The sequence below is a fragment of the Passer montanus genome, unplaced genomic scaffold (assembly GCF_014805655.1).
Source record: "Passer montanus isolate IOZ18808 unplaced genomic scaffold, ASM1480565v1 scaffold5, whole genome shotgun sequence".
Taxonomy (NCBI): domain Eukaryota; kingdom Metazoa; phylum Chordata; class Aves; order Passeriformes; family Passeridae; genus Passer; species Passer montanus.
This window is the reverse complement of record NW_024369929.1, coordinates 16,978,039-16,997,927: the sequence shown is the minus strand read 5'-3', so window position 1 is coordinate 16,997,927 and position 19,889 is coordinate 16,978,039. Positions and strand designations below refer to the sequence as shown.

General features: G+C 46.2%; 1 protein-coding gene and 1 long non-coding RNA gene across 5 annotated transcripts in view; both read right to left on the bottom strand.

Moving 5' to 3' along the window:
* The window catches only part of PIAS1 (protein inhibitor of activated STAT 1), a 55,514-nt gene extending 42,358 nt beyond the window's left edge, over positions 1 to 13,156 (bottom strand). The window contains exon 1 of one of the 4 annotated variants that reach the window (XM_039722831.1): positions 13,091 to 13,156. Coding sequence is in view for 1 of the 4 variants with exons in the window: in XM_039722830.1 (XP_039578764.1) it covers positions 3,992 to 4,006 (15 nt within the window). In the remaining 3 variants the exon portion in view is untranslated. Of the gene's footprint in view, positions 1 to 3,991; positions 4,022 to 8,207; positions 8,246 to 12,795; positions 12,818 to 13,090 lie in introns of those variants that run through there. The other 3 variants (XM_039722834.1, XM_039722833.1, XM_039722830.1) reach the window with 3 other exon arrangements.
* Positions 13,157 to 13,947: 791 nt separating this feature from the next.
* LOC120509206 lies at positions 13,948 to 19,889 on the bottom strand. Its single transcript, XR_005629188.1, has 3 exons — positions 19,733 to 19,889; positions 19,338 to 19,626; positions 13,948 to 16,861 (listed from the first exon to the last, which is right to left on the bottom strand). It is a non-coding gene; the product is annotated as an uncharacterized LOC120509206 (long non-coding RNA).

Here is a 19,889-nt window from a genome sequence, read left to right as displayed (position 1 = left end):
TGGTATCTCAAGAAGGTTTAATTAAGAATCATATTAAATTTGGATACTGGATTGCAGAGTGCTGAACAGCAGGGTGAAGGCAGTACATAATTGAATCTCATTTCCCTGAAAAGTAACCAATGGCTCTGCTAATGCCCCAGGAGAGGCAAAACTGCAAAACTGGAGTGATCAGCTCACAATTCACGCTGCAAAAGGGAAAAAAATCATGAAAGCCAAACTGGAACATGACAAAATTCATGTTTTCTTCTGGAATTCTAGGCAAAATTCCCTTCAAGGAGTGAATTCCCAAGGTGGGAGCTCAGGCTTTGTCAGTGGGTACCAAGGGCCAGGATCACCCCGGCCACATCCATCCCACAGGAGGTTTGTTGGGATTTTCTCTGGAATACAGAAAAACCTCCACTAACAGCCCAAAATGGGGGAGGAAAGAAAGGGGGGGGGGAAGGGAAAAAGGGGGGGAAAAGGGAAAAAGGGGGGGAAAAGGGAAAAAGGGGGGGAAAAGGAAATACGGGGGAAAAAGGAAAAACGGGGGAAAAAGGAAAAAAAAGGGGGGAAACAGGAAAAAAAGGGGGGAAACAGGAAAAAAAAGGGGGGGAAAAAAGGAAAAAAAAGGGGGGGAAAAGGGGGAAAAGGACTATGACATAAGGTAAAACATCAGGTATGGGAAATTATAATTTATCTCTAAAAGATTCCCTTCCCAAAGGAAATAAATCTGCTGACAAGAAATCCCTCTGAAATCCCCATGCCAAACAGCCCGTGCCCCTCTAACAGCACTGAAATAATAATTGATTACTACCAGCAATTAACCTGATTGTGATCACAGAAACGAGCCCTGGAGTTGCCACTGCAAAAAGCAGCTGAGAGCAAGGATCCCACCAAGCAAACACCCTGGCACCTGCATGGGAAAAGGCACATTTCCGAGAAAATTCCACATTTCTTTGTGTCCTAAGGTCTTCAAAGCCATGCACAGCAATTACCTCAGGCAGCCAAAGTACACAGCTTTTTTTTGGGGTTTTTTTTGGGTTTTTTTTTTGGTTTTTGTTTTTTTTTTTTTGTAGGCAGTCATATGGCAATAAGTCATCAAGATTAATTAAGAGCTTGAAGGATCCTGAGAAATTGTCTTTTTACATTCAGTTTTTACGATATTTAAATAAAGGATTTGTGCCCCTGAGATGTTTTTTCACTGTATTAGTTAAGAATTGCAGCCCCTTTCTATTTTATAGAAGCATTTACCTGTGAATGAATCCACAGGGTCAGGTTTTAGGTGCCAGCACCAAGAAACTCGTGTTCCCATGAGTCTGGAATGATTTCTTTATTGCCATTTATTTATTATATGGCATGGAATTTGCCACAGGGTCAGGTTTTAGGTACAGCACCAAGAAACTCGTGTTCCCATCAGTCTGGAATGATTTCTTTATTGCCATTTATTTATTATATGGCATGGAATTTGTATTTACATCCCATTCTGACACAGATTAAGTGCTAAAATGTATTTTATGATTAAAGATATCAGAAAAAAAAATTCTGTGACGTGAATCCAAGCCCAGGTGAAAATCCTGGCAGGGAGAAGTTCAGCTCCCATTAAAAACCTTCTGTCCTAACAGAACTGCAATTTATTTATTTATTATAAATAAATAATAAGTAACTATAGCTACATTCTATATTTATAGTATAGAATTTATACTTACATCACATATCGACACGGATTAAAGTGCTAAAATGTATTTTAGCACTTAAGAGAAATCAGCAAAAGAAGTTCTATGATCTGAATCCAAGCCCAGGTGAAAATCCTGGCAGGGAGAAGTTCAGCTCCCATTAAAAACCTTCTGTCCTAACAGAACTGCAATTTATATTTATTATATGGCATGGAATTTGTATTTACATCCCATTCTGACACAGATTAAGTGCTAAAATGTATTTTATGATTAAAGATATCAGAAAAAAAAATTCTGTGACGTGAATCCAAGCCCAGGTGAAAATCCTGGCAGGGAGAAGTTCAGCTCCCATTAAAAACCTTCTGTCCTAACAGAACTGCAATTTATTTATTTATTATAAATAAATAATAAGTAACTATAGCTACATTCTATATTTATAGTATAGAATTTATACTTACATCACATACTGACACGGATTAAAGTGCTAAAATGTATGTTATGATTAGAGAAATCAGCAAAAAGTTCTATGATGTGACTTCAAGCCCAGGTGAAAATCCTGGCAGGGAGAAGTTCAGCTCCCATTAAAAACCTTCTGTCCTAACAGAACTGCAATTTATTTATTTATTTATTTGTAATTAATTGCGTAAATAAATAGATAAATGAAATAAATAAATTCCATATTCTACATGGTAGCAGCACGTGCCAAGGCCAGAATGCAGATGCCAGGGCTGCAGCTCAAAGAGCCTCGGGCACAGAGAAAGGGAAAGGGGGAGCAGGAAATTCAGTTTTCCCTATCAGCCCCAAGGCAGGGCTTCTCCCCACTGTGCAAAATGCACAAGAAAGGCAGAGGAGGCAGATCTCCCTGCTTTTCTTCAGCCTCAACGAGGAGAAAGAAAATGGTTTGAGATGAAAATGCAGCCAGGGATGCATCTTGGGCAAGGCCTGAACTGCTGGCAACGCTGATGCCAACCCCACCATCCTATTTGAGCCCTCAAAATCTGGGATATTCTGTCCTTCCAGCTTCCCGAGCTGTCCGTGGCAGAAAACTGCATTTTTATGTGTATGACCAGAGTGTTACCTACAGGCTCAAGCACGCAGGGACTTAGGAAATTCTATATATTCTGTATGCAATATTTTCCTGGCCACCACAGAGCTCAGCAGGGCCTTTAGGAACATTTTCCCAGCACTCTGGCACAAGGACATTGCTTGGTGGGAAGAGGGAGATTCCACTCCCCCAACCCAGCACCTCATCCTCCAGACACTGTTCCTTGCAATCACACTGAGCCCAATTAATTTCTTCCCACAATAACCCCCACCCTGCACAGAAACAAACCCCTGGGTGGAACGAGGGGATTTTTAGAAGCCAAGTTTCAGCCACACCTCGGATTTCAAATCCATGAAAACCACTGCAAGGAAACTCCAGCAGGATCCTGCAGTCACTGGGAATAAACCAGGATCCAAGGAGAAAACTCTGATAGCAAAATGACCAAAACCCCAAGCAAGTGAGAGAGGCAGAGCTGCAGTTGCTGATTCAGACATTCCCTCACTTTTCCAAGCCTTCCTCCCCATTCCCAGCTTTCTGATTCAAACATTCCCTCACTTTTCCAAGCCTTCCTCCCCATTCCCAGCTTTCTGATTCAAACATTCCCTCACTTCTCCAAGCCTTCCTCCCCACAATTCCCAGTTTTCTCATTCAAACATTCCCTCCCTTCTCCAAGGCTTCCTCCCCATTCCCAGCCCACTCTGGGGGCAGGATGTTCCACCCCTGCTCCCTGTCATCCTGACTGACCCAACCTCTGCCCCACCTCATTAACCACCTCATCCAAATCCCACCCTGAAGAGGAATTTGCATACAGACAAGGCTTTTGCAGCTCATTAACGGCCTCTGAATAACTCTGACACGCTCATGGATTTACACCCTGCCTGTCCCTTTTACACACACAGGATTATTTAGGGTCTGGTGACAAAACAAGGCATTTTCTGGGTTTCAGCAGAGATTTTTAGTATGAACTGGCTTCACCTTCTCCTGATCCACCCCCTAGTAAGAACCTAGAGCTCCTACTTCCAGGTAAGGATGTTTTAATTGCTTCACAACATTGCTCAGCCTCTGTCAAAAGGAAAAATACAAATAAAGGCATCAAGACATCATCATGTGGGCCCAAGGAATGGAGTCCACGCCAATAATCAATTATTAATTAGCTCAAGCCTTTTACCAAACTGTGTGAATGTCCTCTAAAAAAAAAAACAGAGGCACATTCTACCAAACTTCTGGAGTGAACTGAACATGGGAAACAAGTTCCAACACATCCCAGCTTCCCCTCCACACAGCCTGGCACCACCTCAGAGTCCTCCATGTGTTCAAAAACAACAGAACCGCAGAGGTCAAGGGAAACGATGGAAATCCACTCTGCACACACAAGCTGAGCATTCCTCCAGCAGCAATAACTCCTTTAGGAAAAGGAAGGCAGGCCTGGATCCTCAGCTGCTATTCCAAGTTCTTCTGTCACCGTCAGGCTGAGCTGCTCCAGGAGCAAACAACGGGGGCAGGTCGTGCATGGAGCCCCGCACTGGCACTCTCAGCTTAACCCGTTCCTGAACACCCAGAGCAGCCCGGATCAGCAGGGATTGAGGGATGCAGCAGCACTGGAAGAGCCCAGTTTAATGGCCAGAACTTGTGGGAAAAGCAGAGCAGGCAGCCCAGAGCTTCGCAGGGTGACCTTTGCCACTGCTGGGCCCAAGATAAACACAGGTATGAGAACATCAGCTCAGCTGCGAGCACACAAATCACTGGCAGAGATGGTTGGGAGGGAGCAGAGAGGAAAAAAAATATTCTAAATTATGTCAATTCCTGCTTCACCCAAAGGTCCAAGTGTGGGTGGGTTCGGTGGTCTCATCATAAAAAACATATTAAATAATTATATACACACACACACAGATGAGAAGTGGAAATGTCAGAGGATGGCAGAAGTCCAGCATGACTTCCCTAACGAAGTAATAATAAAAGCTCAGAGTTTTCAACCCAAAAATAGAAGAGCTGGGGACAGCTGTGATCCAGTGTAGAAAACCACGAGCAGCACACAGAGATGGACAGCGAGGAGCTCTCTGTCCTCCTCCATCACAACATCCAGGGGTGGAACCACGCTCCAAACAGCACAAGCAGGGTCAGAAATCCCTCCCAAAACGCTGGGAACAAAAGCAGGTTATCAAGGTTCGAGGAAAGCTGGAAAGGCACTTGAAAATAGATTTATTCTGGCTCATGCACCCCACGGGATGCAGAGGGCTGGGCTGGAAGTGGCTGCAGATGGAGGGACACTGCAGGGAGGGGATTTCTCCCACTTTGCCCTGTTGTTGCTTTTCCTCACTCACACGTTTCTAGGAGCTGCAGGAGACACCCCCGGGCTGGAGGGACCCTTGGTCTGAACCACCACAGCCACCCTTCCATCCCTAAGAACCAGTTTCTAACACGTTTATTTTCAGCCATTCCCTCTAAAAGCCAAGTGACATTGTCGAGGGCCTCACATAAAAATGTCACTGCAGAAAAGAAAGAGACACATTTTACCAGCAAAGAGGCAGAAGTAGGAATTAACTGAATGAAAACCTGGGTGGACACCCTTTAGAAAAATATTGTTTCAAATCCTTGTGATTCAAACCAACAACAGTTCTGATACTTGAAATAAAATAAAAAAAAACCTGAAGCCCTGCCATGGAGTGGCCTCAGCAGATTCACAGCAGAGAGGCTGTTAAATCAACACAGAACCTACCAAAAAGAACAGCTTTGTTTGTGTCCCACGTTCCTGGTGCTGTGCATTTCTAGGTGCACTCACAGCTCCATCCAGAGCCCGAGCAGAGCTGCCTCCAACAGCTTTTCCAAGAAGCTGAAAATCTCCACAAATACTTGGACTGCTTCAAAGGCTCTTATTTTGCACCAGGGAAACGAGATACAACATCTGCACAGAAGTGAGATCATTTTGTCAAGGGAGTCTCGAGAAACAAGATGAGGAATGAATGTATCAAAAACATTCTCATCCACACAACTCTTCACAGGACTCTCCTGCAGCTCAGATCACAGATTTTACCTGAACCAAATTATCCCTGCTGCATTTGGCTTCTGCTTTTTACAAAAAAATAAAGAATAGGGAGCTGCCCCTGAGCTAAACTGCCAAGGCAAACTCACTCTGCCGCTATTTTCATCCTACATTCTATTTTGCACACTACCTAATCACTTCTCAGTTGAATATCTTGTATAAACCACCCTGTATAACCCATTTTTCAGTTAAATATCTTGTATAAACCCAGCTTAGAAAAGCCAGGCCTCCAAGTTCTGCCCAGAACAAACTTCTGAGAACATTTCTCACGTGTTTGCACACTCCACTGACCGTGGCCACAAAAGATGCAACTTCAGGTGCTGCAGCCAAGCAGGGAGGAGACTCAGCTCAGTTTTCCACATGCTTAGAACAGTGGATTTAATGGAGAAGGGGAAAACAGAAGGATTTAATGGAGAGTGGGAGAGCTTCAAAATGGACAATAATTCCATGGAGCCTCCTGGTGAAGAGATGTGTGTCACCTTCTCCCCTCTGAAGATTCACTGCTTATGAAATTTTAATTTTTGGGAGCAATTCCCACCTTTTCCACTGGTATCAGAGGACAGTCTCAGGAACTACTTTTGCACACTGCTGAGGATGTGCACAAACAGGAATCCTCAGGAGAAAAAACTCCTCGGGAACGCCATCGTGGCATGGAATCACCTGCCCAAATCCCATCCCAGAAATTGTTTGTCAAAGATGCGAGGTCCAGCAGGAGGTTTGGGAACAGGGCTCGCTCAGCCTGGTGCAGAGGAGGCTCTGGAGCAACCTCCTGGCAACCCTCCAACGTGTCCAGGAGGTCACCACGGAAACAGCCTGATCCTCCCACTGGAACACAGCAAAGCTGAAGGAGGAGGCTCAGGATGGAGATCAGGAAAAGCCAAACCCTGTTTCCACCATGACAGCAGCTAAGCCAGGGAAGAGGCTGTCCACAGAGCTGGTGCCATCTCCAGCCCTGCAGGTGTCACAGAGCAGACTGGGCCAAGCCCTGAGTGCCCTGTTCTGACCCCAGAGCTGACCCTGCCTGGGCTGGAGATTCCCCACACCCCTCCCAGCCAGAATCACTGAACGATCTGTGGTCAGGAGCAAGGAGCAAGAAGGTGTCAAACGAAAGAAACACCATGAAAAACCAACGGGAGAGCCCCGCTGAACTCTGGTTTAAGGAATTCAGCATGACAATTTGTATCAGGGCTGGAAACTGGGAAAAGCACTCAGGATACACCATAAACAGATAAGGGACAGGGAGGGAAGTCTCTACAGAGATAAAGGGATGCTCCACCATTTGTGCAGCAGGAGCTGTGGCTGTGTGAGCCCTGAAGCAGGGCAGAGATGGAGCTGCCCCCTGCTCCCTGTCCTGCTGTCAGGCATCACTCCCGGATGGAAAGGGGCCACTGGAGCATTTCCTGCAGCCCAGCAGAGCAGGCAGGGCCCATCCATGTTCACCCCGGTGTGTGCAGCCAGCTCATTCCCATCTCCTAACCCAAACACGGGAAGGTCACTGCGGAGCATCTGCAGTGCAGCCCACGAGGTGACAGCACTTATCTCTGTCCCCTAAATAAACTCCCACATGGCCACGGAGCCCCTGCTCTGCTGCAGGGCCCAGGGCTCCCTTCTCCCCAAGCACAGCTCCTCTTCCTTCCCATTCATTATCCTGCCACTTCCCATATCAATCTCTTGTATATCATCTCCCATAGACGTGAAGGTCAAGCTCAGGCTGACCTCTGGTCTAATTGTACCCTGGCTTTTCATTTCTTTGTTTCCCATATTCCAGACAAGCCCATAATTCCCTCCCACTCCTCCCCAGCCTTGGAATCCAATCTGCAGAGCGCTCTGAAGGGACACAACAGACCAGCAGGGACACCCACAGCCAGCCCCAGTCCCAAAGGGAAAACAAGATGGAGCAAATTGCTGAGCAGCTCCTGGATCAGTGCAGCTGCACCAGCCACGGGAGCCTCAGCCAAAGAGGGAGAAGAAAAGGTTTGAATGGACAATAATATCCTGCTCACCTGGCTCCATGGAATTCTGCCTGAAAACCTGCAAGATCAGAGCAAAACTACCATCTCCTGGCCCCATCTTCAGCTCCATCCATTCTCAAAGCTTTAATACCTTCTCGTTTGTCTTGTAGCCCCCAAGCTTTTAATTTGCTCTGAAATAGCCACATTTTATGGCAGTGACTACATTTGAAATGGCTTTGATAGTGTTGAGTAAAATTACAGAAATAAGCAGTCTTTTGTAAGCTCCTTTCTCCTCCTCATCCCCCTCCCTAGCAAAAGATTTTTGAATATCTGCTCTCTCTACTCACTCTACTTTTAAGAAAGGCATTTGTTTCCATGAACAGACTGCTATTGAAGGTACTACGTACAATTTCTGCATCATAAAATCCAATCATCTCCACTTTAAAAAGCCCAAACCAACACTCTCAGCACTTACTGGCCTGCACAGAGCTGGAGCAGTGACAGAGCACAATCAATACCTGAGCTTCAGCAAGAGGATCCCAAAATCCAGCTGCCCCAGCAGAGACTCCAGATGGGCATTTCCCCTTTTCTCCTGCTCAAGAACAACACAAACATTTATTTGTGATTCCTGCAGGCACAATTCTGTTACTCAGAGGTGAAGGGGGGCAGCACAAGCTGAGGCACACGAGGTATTTACAGAGAGGTTTTTCACATAAAAGCCATGTTTGCATTCTTCCCTGAAATCTGGGGTTTTCAAACAGCTTTTACTACTTTTTATGGAGGGTGATAAAGCCAGGTTTTCCATTAGAAGGGCACCTGTGAAGCCAAAGTTTCTACACTGGAAGCACAGCAGCAAAAGCAGAGACATTTCTGACACAGCTTCAGCTCTGGAGGTGAAATTCTCTCCTCGTGGAGCCAAGAGCCAAACACCAACACCCCGTGTAAGAGAAAAGCCCCAAGAGAGAAAATCCAGCCACAAATCCCCTGGGACACTGAGAGATCCAAAAATTAACCTCTCAAAATGCTGATTCCCAAGCCACCAAGGGACTATGGCTTCAAATTCCATCGTTTCAGCAGAGCCCAATGCCACAGGGATGGAAAGCACAACTCACCCCAAGCTTCGGGACAAACAAGAATTCCAGGAGATGATCCAAAGGGTCAGCCCCAAACTCACCCTAAGCTTTAGGACAAACAAGAATTCCAGGAGATGATCCAAAGGGTCAGCCCCACCTCACCCCAACCTTTAGGACAAACAAGAATTCCAGGAGATTCTCTAAAGAGTCAGCCCTCACCTCACCCCAAGCTTTAGGACAAACAAGAATTCCAGGAGAAGCTCTAAAGGGTCAGCCTAACTCACCCCAAGCTTTAGGGCAAACAAGAATTCCAGGAGATTCTCTAAAGAGTCAGCCCTCACCTCACCCCAAGCTTTAGGACAAACAAGTTTTCCAGGAGATGATCCAAAGGGTCAGCCCCCACCTCACCCCAAGCTTCAGGACAAACAAGATTTCCAGGAGATGCTCCAGAGAAAGGACAGGGCTGGGGCTATCTCAGAACAATTACAGGGAGCACTCCAGTCTCAAGTGCCCGAAGCTCTGGTTTGGTTTTCACTCTAATGGCACTGAAGAGAGCACTGATGAGAGGCTGCTTTCCCCGAGAAGAGATTCCAGGAACTCCATCCCACCGTGCCAAACGCATTAGGGACAAGCCTGCCCTCCCTGGGCTCTGCTGGATGCAGGGCAGGGTACAACCCACAGCACTCAGAGGCTCCATCCCTATAAATAACTGCAGTATCAGAGGTATCCCAGCTCCCCACACCCTGCTCCGTGGGATGTTGTTAACTGTTTCTCCTGATCCAGGAATATTCTTACCAATGGCCAGGCACCCTGAGCACTTCTCCTCCCTGCAGGAACACTTTTCTCGTGCAATAAAGCTGAATAAGGTGCACCTCCTACCTGCTTCTAACTGGGATTCCTAAACATCTTTATAACCAAAAGAAAATAATCTGTATATCAATTAAAAATAACTACTATGAAAGGCTGGTGCTTCCTCCTGAAGTGAATTTGACTTGCACAGACAGGACAGGGAAGGTTTACCCAAAGTTCTCTGGCACTGTATTTATGTGCATGCAACAATCTGGGGGTTCTTGGCAATAAAAAAGGGTTATGGATTGAGGCTTGGACAGTTCAGCTGCCAATTTTATCCCTCTGATATCTGCAACCCCAGTGCTGATGACCTAAAGCTCAAAAAAAAAGAAGATACCCAGCCCAAAACTCAGTGCAAAATACAATTCTGCTGGTACACACCAAATTAGAGCACGAACAAACGTAATCCAGGGGCTCAGATAACAATGGAAAGTAGATTATATTTACTTTAATCTCTGCAACACACAAGCCCAGCACCTTATAAAAGGATTAAGCAGGAAGAGCTCGTAATGCAGAAGTGTAAAGTTCTAACTGAGCACTGAAACAGGTAGATGGTGTTGATTAAAATTAGGGATGCAATGCCACAGGTCCATTTGTCACTGTTATCCCAAAAGTGCCTCCCTGGATTCCAGGGAGGGGTATTTCCCAACTGAGAATACTTCTAAGTGGTTTGTGTTCCTCACCATTGTGTGGAAATGCTGTGATGAATTTTCATTCAAACTCTTGGCTCACTTTTTTTTTTTTTAAAGTATAAATTATGTCTAACAAGAAACACACCAGGGATCTCTTCAATCCCCAAAGGCACTTTCTTAAAAGGAGAGAGAACAAAGGAGAAAACCTCCCAGCATGTGCTTTCCAAACCAGCTTCTTAGGACAGTATCAAGAATGACAATACTTGAACATAAGCTTTTCTTTTTCATTCTTTGATCCGTGGTTAATTGAATTGATTATTGCAAACTGTGTAATGATTTCCAAAATGCTGGAGTGGAAGGCAAAGATCACAACAATCTAATAACCAATTTAAAGAGATGTAAGAAATATTGAAGGAAAGATTTAATCACTCAAGTATACTCCTTCCAATTAGAAAGAGCTTTAAATAGCTTACCTTGAGATAAATTAGAGTCTGGGTGCAATTAGACAGGAATAGTAATTAAGATCAGGAAAATTCACATATGCCTCAGCCTATGGAGTGAGGGAGAAGTCTGCAGGAGAACAAACTTTGCAGTTACCTTATTTCAGCAGCAGAAAGGAAAACATACTGCTTCAATCTATGCCGACCTTCCCGAGCACCCAGGAGCTCAGGAACCTCCCCAGGCTGGGATCTGCAAAGTTGTGTTTCATCTTATCTGATTTATTTTTTTCCCCCACAGAACAAACAATCCCAAATGGGGGCAAAAAAGGCTGAAAGGCTCTCGTTTGTGGGAAGAAAAATACATTACAGGAAAGGCAATTTCATGATTAAAACTCCGTGAAAAATTGTGGCAAGTCAGGCTGACCACTGTTTTTCTGGAGGGAGCAAGAACTTTAATTTTCCTTTGGCAATAGCACCCATCATATCACATTCCCCAATTTCCACATGTGGCACTCCCCACACATAGCCCCAGGGTTCTTTGCACAGGAAGGCAACAAAGTTTCAGAAACTTGAGTAAGTTTTTCTGACAAACTTCTTCTGGCCAGGCAAAAGAGCCCCTGCCCAAGTACTACAGTTCATTTTAGTTTTTAAAGGTCACTAAATCTGAAATCAACCCCATTTGCTAATTAATCAGAGGGGAACTGTACAAAGTTTTACCTGAGAAAATAATTAAAGGAATTCAGGGATTCACTGGTCATTCTTCAAAGAGCAGAGTCTCAATCACAAACCCTCCCTTTCAACTCCCAAAAAAAGAACTTAAAAGCACATTTTCTGGGGATTTACTCCTGCTTAAAAAATAGCCAGTGTCCCCAGCCACGATGCCAGAAATTGCTACATTTTTCTGAGGAGCACCTGAGAGCCTGGAAAGCTGCAGGGTGACAGCCCCAAGCCCAAGCAGGAGATTTTGTGTCCCCTCTCCTTCCTGACAGAGCAGGACCCATGCACCTTCTTAATTCTGTACAGTCTAAGGACAAAAAAAAATCATCAGGATGTCGTGAGGTCTTCCAGAATTTATGAAGCAATGACTTTTTTGTTAAGCAAACTGCCAAGCTCCCATCGCTACAGAAAAAAGCCCAACTTCTCACAGAGTGCCATCCTCCAGTCCCTGCCTGCAAGCACCACTCCAGTCATACCCTGAGCAGAAAACTGAAATTGAGAATAAAACAGTGACTTGGGCATTTACCCTCCACATGCCTGAGGCAGCATGGCACTTTAGGAAACATAAATTTAAAAAACTCTGATTTTTCTCTACTGATTCTCAAGAAGGAGATTTCTAGCAGTGATCAATGAAGGGTTTGGAATGACTTTATTCCCTCTCTCCCATCTCTTTGAACTCCTTCTGAGTCCCCCTTGCTAATAAAGGCATCACGTAAAGCCAAGCTGGCTGCTGTGCAGCACGAAACTCTCGCAGTTACTCACCAAAACACACTATTCCATTTGCCACGCTAAAATTAACAAAAAGTTGAGCACTGGAATCACATCTTAACCCTTTGATCTCGTTATGTGGGAAGCAGGGCTTGAAAAGAAAAAAGGCTTAAGGACTACACAGCTCAAGCCATACAATGTGGGCTGAAGATAGCCAGAAAAACGAGGGCCAGAGGAGGATTTAAAGGAGGATCTGAAGGCTCCTGACCCACACAAGTCAGCACACACCCAAGATTTGATATTTCTTCACCTGCTGACAGCTCCTTAAGCATCTAAAAACGAAAGCGCACGGTACCTTTGATACACAGAAAACCGAGATCTACCAAACCTCGAGGGAAAGCCAGAATATTTCCTTAGTCATACTTGACATGTTCCGTAGTTTATCTCGCACACTTCACGCGCCCGTACACATTTCACATCCACCTGATCCCTGCCGCTCTCCCTGCGAACTTTAAGAGGCAGGAGCCCTCCTGGTGAATAACCACCCTGCGACAACTGCGAGGGAACTCTGGAACTTTTAACACCCCGCAGGGTGTGCGGGGCACAGCCTGCGCCCACACACGGCCCTGAAGCGCCCGCAAAGTTTCGGGGGGGTCTTTTCCTGGGATTTTTGGGGCGGATGCTTACCACCCTCTATCCTGCGGCTGCTCTTCCTCAAAACTGCTGATTCTCCTGCGCCTTAGACAACCCGAAGTTCCGCGTTCGGCAGAGCTCCTCCCGCTCCTGCCCCCCGGCTGAGCGCCCAAAACCCCCCCAAAAAAATCCCCCAAAACCTCCCCAAAAGCAGCGACCCCCGCCCGGGCAGCGCCGGCCGGGCCGCCTCGGAGCGCCCCTTTCCACGCGTTCCGCAGGATGACAGGGACGGCCGCCAGCTCAACACCGCGGAACTCCTCCACATCTGCTTGTGACGTTCTTTATTTACCGGAGGGGCGGCGAGCCGGCCCGCCCGGCGCGCTCCCCGCGCTGTCACCGCCGCCGCCGCCGGGGCTCGCTCCCGCCGGGCTGCCGGCCCCGCCGCGCGCTCCGTGAGGGGCGCGGGTCCCTCCGGGCGCCCGGCTCCCCTCAGCCCCGCGGGCACCCTGCGCGTCGCCACAGCGGGGATGCGCCTTCCTGCAGTAATAAATAAATTGATTAAAATGGGGGTTTGCGCCTCCGCGTCCTGCTAGTTAATCCGCTGGTTGTGATCTTTAGGAGTGGGACGGGATGGGGCCGTGCTACCTCAGCGGGCGCCGGCGGAACCTCCGGCTCCTGGTCTGCACCAACCGGGAAATTACGAGTTTTATTTCGGGGAATTCTGAGTTTTATTTCGGGGAATTATAATTTTTATTTCCCTGGGCTTGTGCAGAGAAGTTCAGGAATCACCGTGAGCCCGCCCGGGTTTCCCTGTTACCGAGGAACAGCAGTGCAGGTGTTTTAGGAGTCCCAAAGAGCAGAATTGGGATCCAAATACGCCCATTTCGTGTCAATTTTGAGTGAAATTTGTGTTCTACAACAGCAAGCCAGGTAGTACAAAGGGGGAAATATGTACCAAAATTCTCCCTGGTGAGATGATGGCATCAGTTTGAATTTGGATGGATTAAATGTTCGTGTTTAGGTCACTATAGTTTGATTCAGCTTCTTTCTACCTGTGTGTTATTCCGTAAATATAGATCACCATGACAATTTCTCTCCTTGGCCTTCACCTTAATGCACAGAACAAAGAAGACAAAAGTTCCTGTTTTTCCATAGCTGCCATAAAATCCATCACCCTACATTCAGAAAGCACTCAGATTATGGGCACTGAAAATAAAATAAAACTTTAATGTCTTAACCCTGCAGATTCAAACAAGGCGTGCAGGGAACCTGGGGTAAGATAACCACGAAGGGCAGTTACAGAATTTAAATTTAAAACATTTGACTCAGAGGGTTACCCAGGATTTAAAATTAGGTAGTTTGTGTTAGGGGAAGAATGGGAGAGAGGTGTCAAATGTGGTTAAGGAGCTTTTTGATACAATGCTGTTTATTTGTACGATTATTTATATGAAGTCCTAGAAAAACAACTCCTAGTAAGTAGGGATGACAATGGAATGGTATCAGGATGTGGCACATTCCATCAATCCAGGACAAAATTGTATGGACAAGGTGGTCACATAAACTTAACCTAGAAAAGGAGCATATATCAATTATCTGAACATATATAAATAAATATATGAACATGTACATAAATTATATGTGTTCAATAAGCAGATTTTTGATGGCATCCTGTTTATGGTGAGGATATAATGAAGTCTGATACGCTGAGCAAAGCACAGCACTCATATCTCTTCCCAAACTTTTCATTTCCCAGCCTTTCACCCAGAAATCTTCTCCAGCCTGGCAGAAAACGGGGGGAACTCCAGGCTGCCACCCCTCTTCCTTCATCCCTCATCCCCGTTCCATCGATGGCCACTCTTCTGCTGGAGTTCTGCCACGTTCAAACGAAGCTCTCGGAAAATGAGCAGCACTCCGCTAATCCTGCGTGTGATGAAGATTTCTCTCGGTGTCTGAAAGGCTGGTTTGGGGAGGGGGCAGGGTGAGATAGCTAAAAAAAAATAAAAGTCAGATGACTCCAGCACGCCCACGGCTCCCATAATTAGCCCGTCTATTTCAGTGGTCTGAGCAGCCCAGTGCAGAACCCTTTCGTTTGAAATTATTAAACACGTGCCATAATCCTGATCTAATATGATCAATGAGTTCACTGCAAGTTGAAAGAATTTGGCCTCAAAGCTCTGTAATTGTGTGGAGACAAATCCTTGGTTTATTTCAATTACTTTTGGGTTTTTTCCCCCCTGAATGAGGCTGCTGCACAGCCAAACAGCTTTTCCTCTGCTTCTTCACTTCCTACCAAATTCAGTGGGATGTGGACATGTGCTTCAAGTGTTTTGCTAAATCATGGCACAACACTATCAAACTTGACACGTGGCCATAAACCACAGCGTCCTCTCTCAAAACTTGCTTTAAATAAAACAGCCCCAGAATGGCTTCGGCTGCATTAAAATAAGGAAGCAAACTAAAAAAGGCGATACAGAAAATCAGGTTTAAAATGGTCCTGCCAGTGTTTTTCACAGCCAAACCTCACCCAGGCTCTTCATTTTTTTTTTCAGTTTGGGCTTTTTGATAGTCACTCCCTTTTCAGTGCAGAACATACTGGAGGATGGAGAAGGAACTTAATGAGAAAAACAATCTGCAGTTCTATTTTTAGGCTATTATTTACATGTAGTGAAATTTTGTTCCTCTCTGCTCCCGAGGCTCAGATGATGGTTTATTGCCAAAAAAAGCCTTTGTCAACACGCAGTCATTTCCAGAGGTGCTCTCAGTGGCTCCAGCTGTGGCAGTGATGGCAGCGCTCAGATCTGTCCGAAAATTAAATCTTTCATTCTCTCTCCATTTCCAGAAGAAAATACTGGGATGCAACTGGAGTAGGGGAGAACAGCCCCAAAACAATCCTCCAGTTGTTCTGCTTCTGAGCTAGAGCTACAGTATTTTTTTTTATTTTTAGCCTCTGTGGGGAGAGAAAATGAAAGATCAAGATTTCCCTCAACCCTCCAAAATTTTGATATTTTCAATTCCCAGTTTTCCAAAGTTGCATTTCCCCCTTTTGGCCCTATCGCAGTAAAATAAATGACTTGAGAATCTGTCTCCTACCCCCCCATTTCTTTTATTTTCCTCTTCTGTAACTTCCCAAAAAAATGTATCGTGTCACATAACTCACATGCTCAAAGCCAGGTCCAGACACAATAGTATTTTTTAAAGATATGCATTTTTTTCTGTGACCATATTGTTTTCATTAGTCTGAGTATCCACGAATTCCCTCTTTGCCCAATAATGCAAATTTACTCTTTGCTTAAAAGTAATACAAGAGCATTTCTGAGCCTGAATAAAACTGATTTAATGAGAGACTCTCAGTTACTATTTCTTGATAGAAAACACAACCAAGCCCTTAAAATCCCTTTATTGCTGAGGTTGCTGCAGGCATGAAATGTGTGAAATACCCTTTTCTGAGGGACAGAAAGAGGAATACTTCAGTGAAAATTACTTGGCTGCACGAGAAGACAATGGAATAGCCCATATCTGATAAAATAAACCCATTTTTAACTTTATAACAACATGTGGCTCCTTGTGCTGAGCAGGAAGTCGATGTGGAGTGGGCTGGCACAAACATCTCCCCAAGATCCACATCCAAGAGCAATACCAGACCAAATTCTATCATGTTGTGTTTCCATCCTCTCCCAGCCTGGGCCCAAACCAGGGCTGCTGCTTAGGAAGGAAACTTTGCTGCCCGTGCTGTGAAAACCCCCGGAGGGGAGCTCAAATCTGAATTTAGGGAGCGATCCTGGGGCATTTGGGGAACGTCACCCCGGCAGTGGCACCATGGAAATCACATGCAAACGAGTTTCTGGGATTGTTAATGAGGCAGCAGCGTGCCACATCCCTCATTTCCCTGTTCCCTGGTGTTTCCCTGCTCCGACATCCAGGCTGTGCTCACCCTGGTGTTGTTCACACCCCGCCCTGCCTCTGCCCCGGCTCTGCTCTGCTCGCTGCCACTCCTCAAACCTCTGCCACGACTGACAGCGCCCGCCGCGTCCTGGGACTGCAGAATTCCCAGCCTGGAATGATGGAATTCCCAGCTGTACTCCTGGCCTGCAGTGGCAGAATTCCCAGCTGTATTCCCAACCTGGAATGACAGAATTCCAGCTGTATACCCAGCCTGGAATGACAGAATTCCCAGCCTGGATTCCCAACCTGGAGTGACAGAATTCCCAGCCCTTATTCCCAGTCTGGAATGACAGAATTCCCAGTTTGGAGTGACAGAATTCCCAACCCTTATTCCCAACCTGGAATGACAGAATTCCCAGCCTGTATACCCAGTCCAGAGTGACAGAATTCCCAACCTGGAGTGACAGAATTCCCAACCTGGAGTGACAGAATTCCCAACCTGGAGTGACAGAATTCCCAACCTGGAGTGACAGAATTCCCAACCTGGAGTGACAGAATTCCCAACCTGGAGTGACAGAATTCCCAACCTGGAGTGACAGAATTCCCAACCTGGAGTGACAGAATTCCCAACCCTTATTCCCAACCTGGAATGACAGAATTCCCACCTGTATTCCCAGCCCAGAGTGACAGAATTCCCATGCCGGCCCCTGTCACTCCCCAGCCCCACAGGACAATGGCCATGGCCACAACGATCAGCCAGGATTTGCATTCTCGGGATGATCCTGGGGTGGGAGCGGCTCCCAGTATCCCCCAGTATCCCCCAGTCCCCCGTGCATGCCTGTACTGGTGTGGGGCACCTGCCCGCAGATGAGGGGGGGACACCTGGGGACAGGGTTGGGGACACCTGGGGATGTTTGGGACAGCACTGGGGACACCTGAGGACATCGGGAACAGGGTGAGGAACACCTGGGAATGTTGGGGACAGGACTGGCAACACCCAGAGACACCAGGACCAGGACTGGGGACACCAGGAACAGGGCTGGGGACATTGAGGGACATCAGGGACTGGGTTAGGGACGCGTGGGGAGAGGTTGGGGGACACCTGGACAGGGCTGGGGACATTGTGGACAGCAGTGGGGACACCTGGGGACATCAGGGACAGGGTTGGGGACATCGGGGACAGGGTTAGGGATACCAGGACCAGGGGTGGGGACACTTGGGGACATTGGGGATGGGGCTGAGGGGGTCTAAGGGACACGAAGACCAAGACCTGGGGCACCTGAGGACACTCTGGGGACAGGGTTGGGGACACCTGGCCTATCAAAACCAGCCCTGGGGAATCCTGGGGACACCAGGACCAGGGCTGGGGACACCTGGGGACCTCGGGAGCAGACGTGGGGACAGCTGGGATGACGAGGAGGAGGAGGGGAGCTCGGAGGTGCCTCCCAAGCCGAAGCACTCCGGGACTGGGAGCTGCTGGGCTGCACTGGGACGAGGTGTGGCCAGCCCAGGGAGGTGACAGCGTTTCCTGCCCCAGCATCCTCCTCACCTGCGTTTCACTCACCTAAAATTCACTTCTGGCACTTCTTTCCCTGCAAAAACCACCCCTGGTGGGTGGATCTGCTTGCTTTTCTCCAGGTTCTTTGAATTATTCTATTTTTTTTTTTTCTGAAATTAAAACTGGAATAGTTCTGTCTCTGAGAAGAAATGGTCATTCCTGAGATATTCATCTCCACTTGGAAAAGCATTTCCTTTGGCCGAGTTAAATCCCCTTTTTTTTTGTCAACAAAATTCCATTTCCATGAATCACGATTGGGATTTTTTTTTTTGGGTCATTAGCACCCATTTTCATAATTTGTGGATGCAACACGAGAAGAAAGAGTAAAAAGCAACCACAGCAGGTCCCGGGGAGCTGAGAAATTCAAAGCCAGGCAAGACTTAAAACATCAGATCCTCCAGAAGCTCCAAATTGGCCAAAAACTACTCAAACCTGAGGAGAAGAACTCCAGAAAACTGCATTTATTTCCAAAATATCATCACAGAGGTGAGGGAGGCTTTTAATTGCACTCTCCAGACTTCCAGCATCAACAAACCCAGGGTTTCACTGGGAGGAACTCTCTCATTCCAATTAAAAGTGATTTTTAAGGCCCCAGTGCTTAAGTCAGTTGTTTCTACAGATAGTAAATGATTCTTAATAAGCAAAGCCTGTGGCAATAAAACAAGGAAATAAAAATAATTCACATTTTCCAGAATTTGGAGAGCGAGTCCTTAGGATGTTCCCCCATCCCTCCACTCACACAGTGCATGTAAAATACTGGTATTTTCATGTAATCTGAATTTACAATCATTTTTCCAGAGAGTGATCTAGAAAACGGCCTGTTCCAATTCGAGTCTCTCTCCTGTCCTATAATTCCCATTATGGCCCACACATGGAATTCCTATAGAGTAGATTTTGCTCCAAATTTCCTTTTTTTTTTTTTTTCCTAAAAAGCAGGATAAACTCAGGATAAAGCAGCAGCAGCAAGGCTGTGCCCTGAGATGGGCTCAGCTAGGGAAAAAAAAAAAAAATCTTCATTTTTCACCCAATCCCTCTCCTTCCAGCATCCCCTGAGTCATGGGAATGCTGCAAATGAAGCTGAGCTCCAGCAGCGAGCAGAGTTCATTTCAGATGGCTCATGTGAAAACAACCCAGCTAATTATGCTGCAGTAATTACCTGAAAATTATATGTATGTTGTTTTTCCACCAGTCAATAGTGCTATTTTTGAACTTCTCATTGTTCTCATGGCCTGCTGGAGTCACGTTGTCTCGAAATCCTCTTTTTTTGGCTCATCACTCACTCACCTCTGGACTGGGGAGGGTTTTTCAGGAGAAGTTTCACCTGCAGCATTTCCCCTGCAGCTCAGATCTCCATCTGTGCTGCATTTCAGAAAATATTTCCATTTTAATGGTCTTTCAAGTAAGAACTATGAGATCCTGACTCAACACCCCATCAAGATTTCCTCCTGAAAAATCAAAAAATGAAACATTAAAATCCTGGAAATTGGTGGATCTCTTACCGGGATCATCCTGATTTGGAAGAGTTCCATTTCCTTCAGCTCAGATCTTCACCTGAGAAAATATTTCCACTTTAATGGCCTTTCAAATAAGAATTACGAGATCCTGACTCAACATCCCATCAAGATTTCCTCCTGCAGATCAAAAATCCTGAAAATTTGTGGATTCCTGGCTGTGATCATTGTGACTTGGAAGAATTTAATTTCCTTCA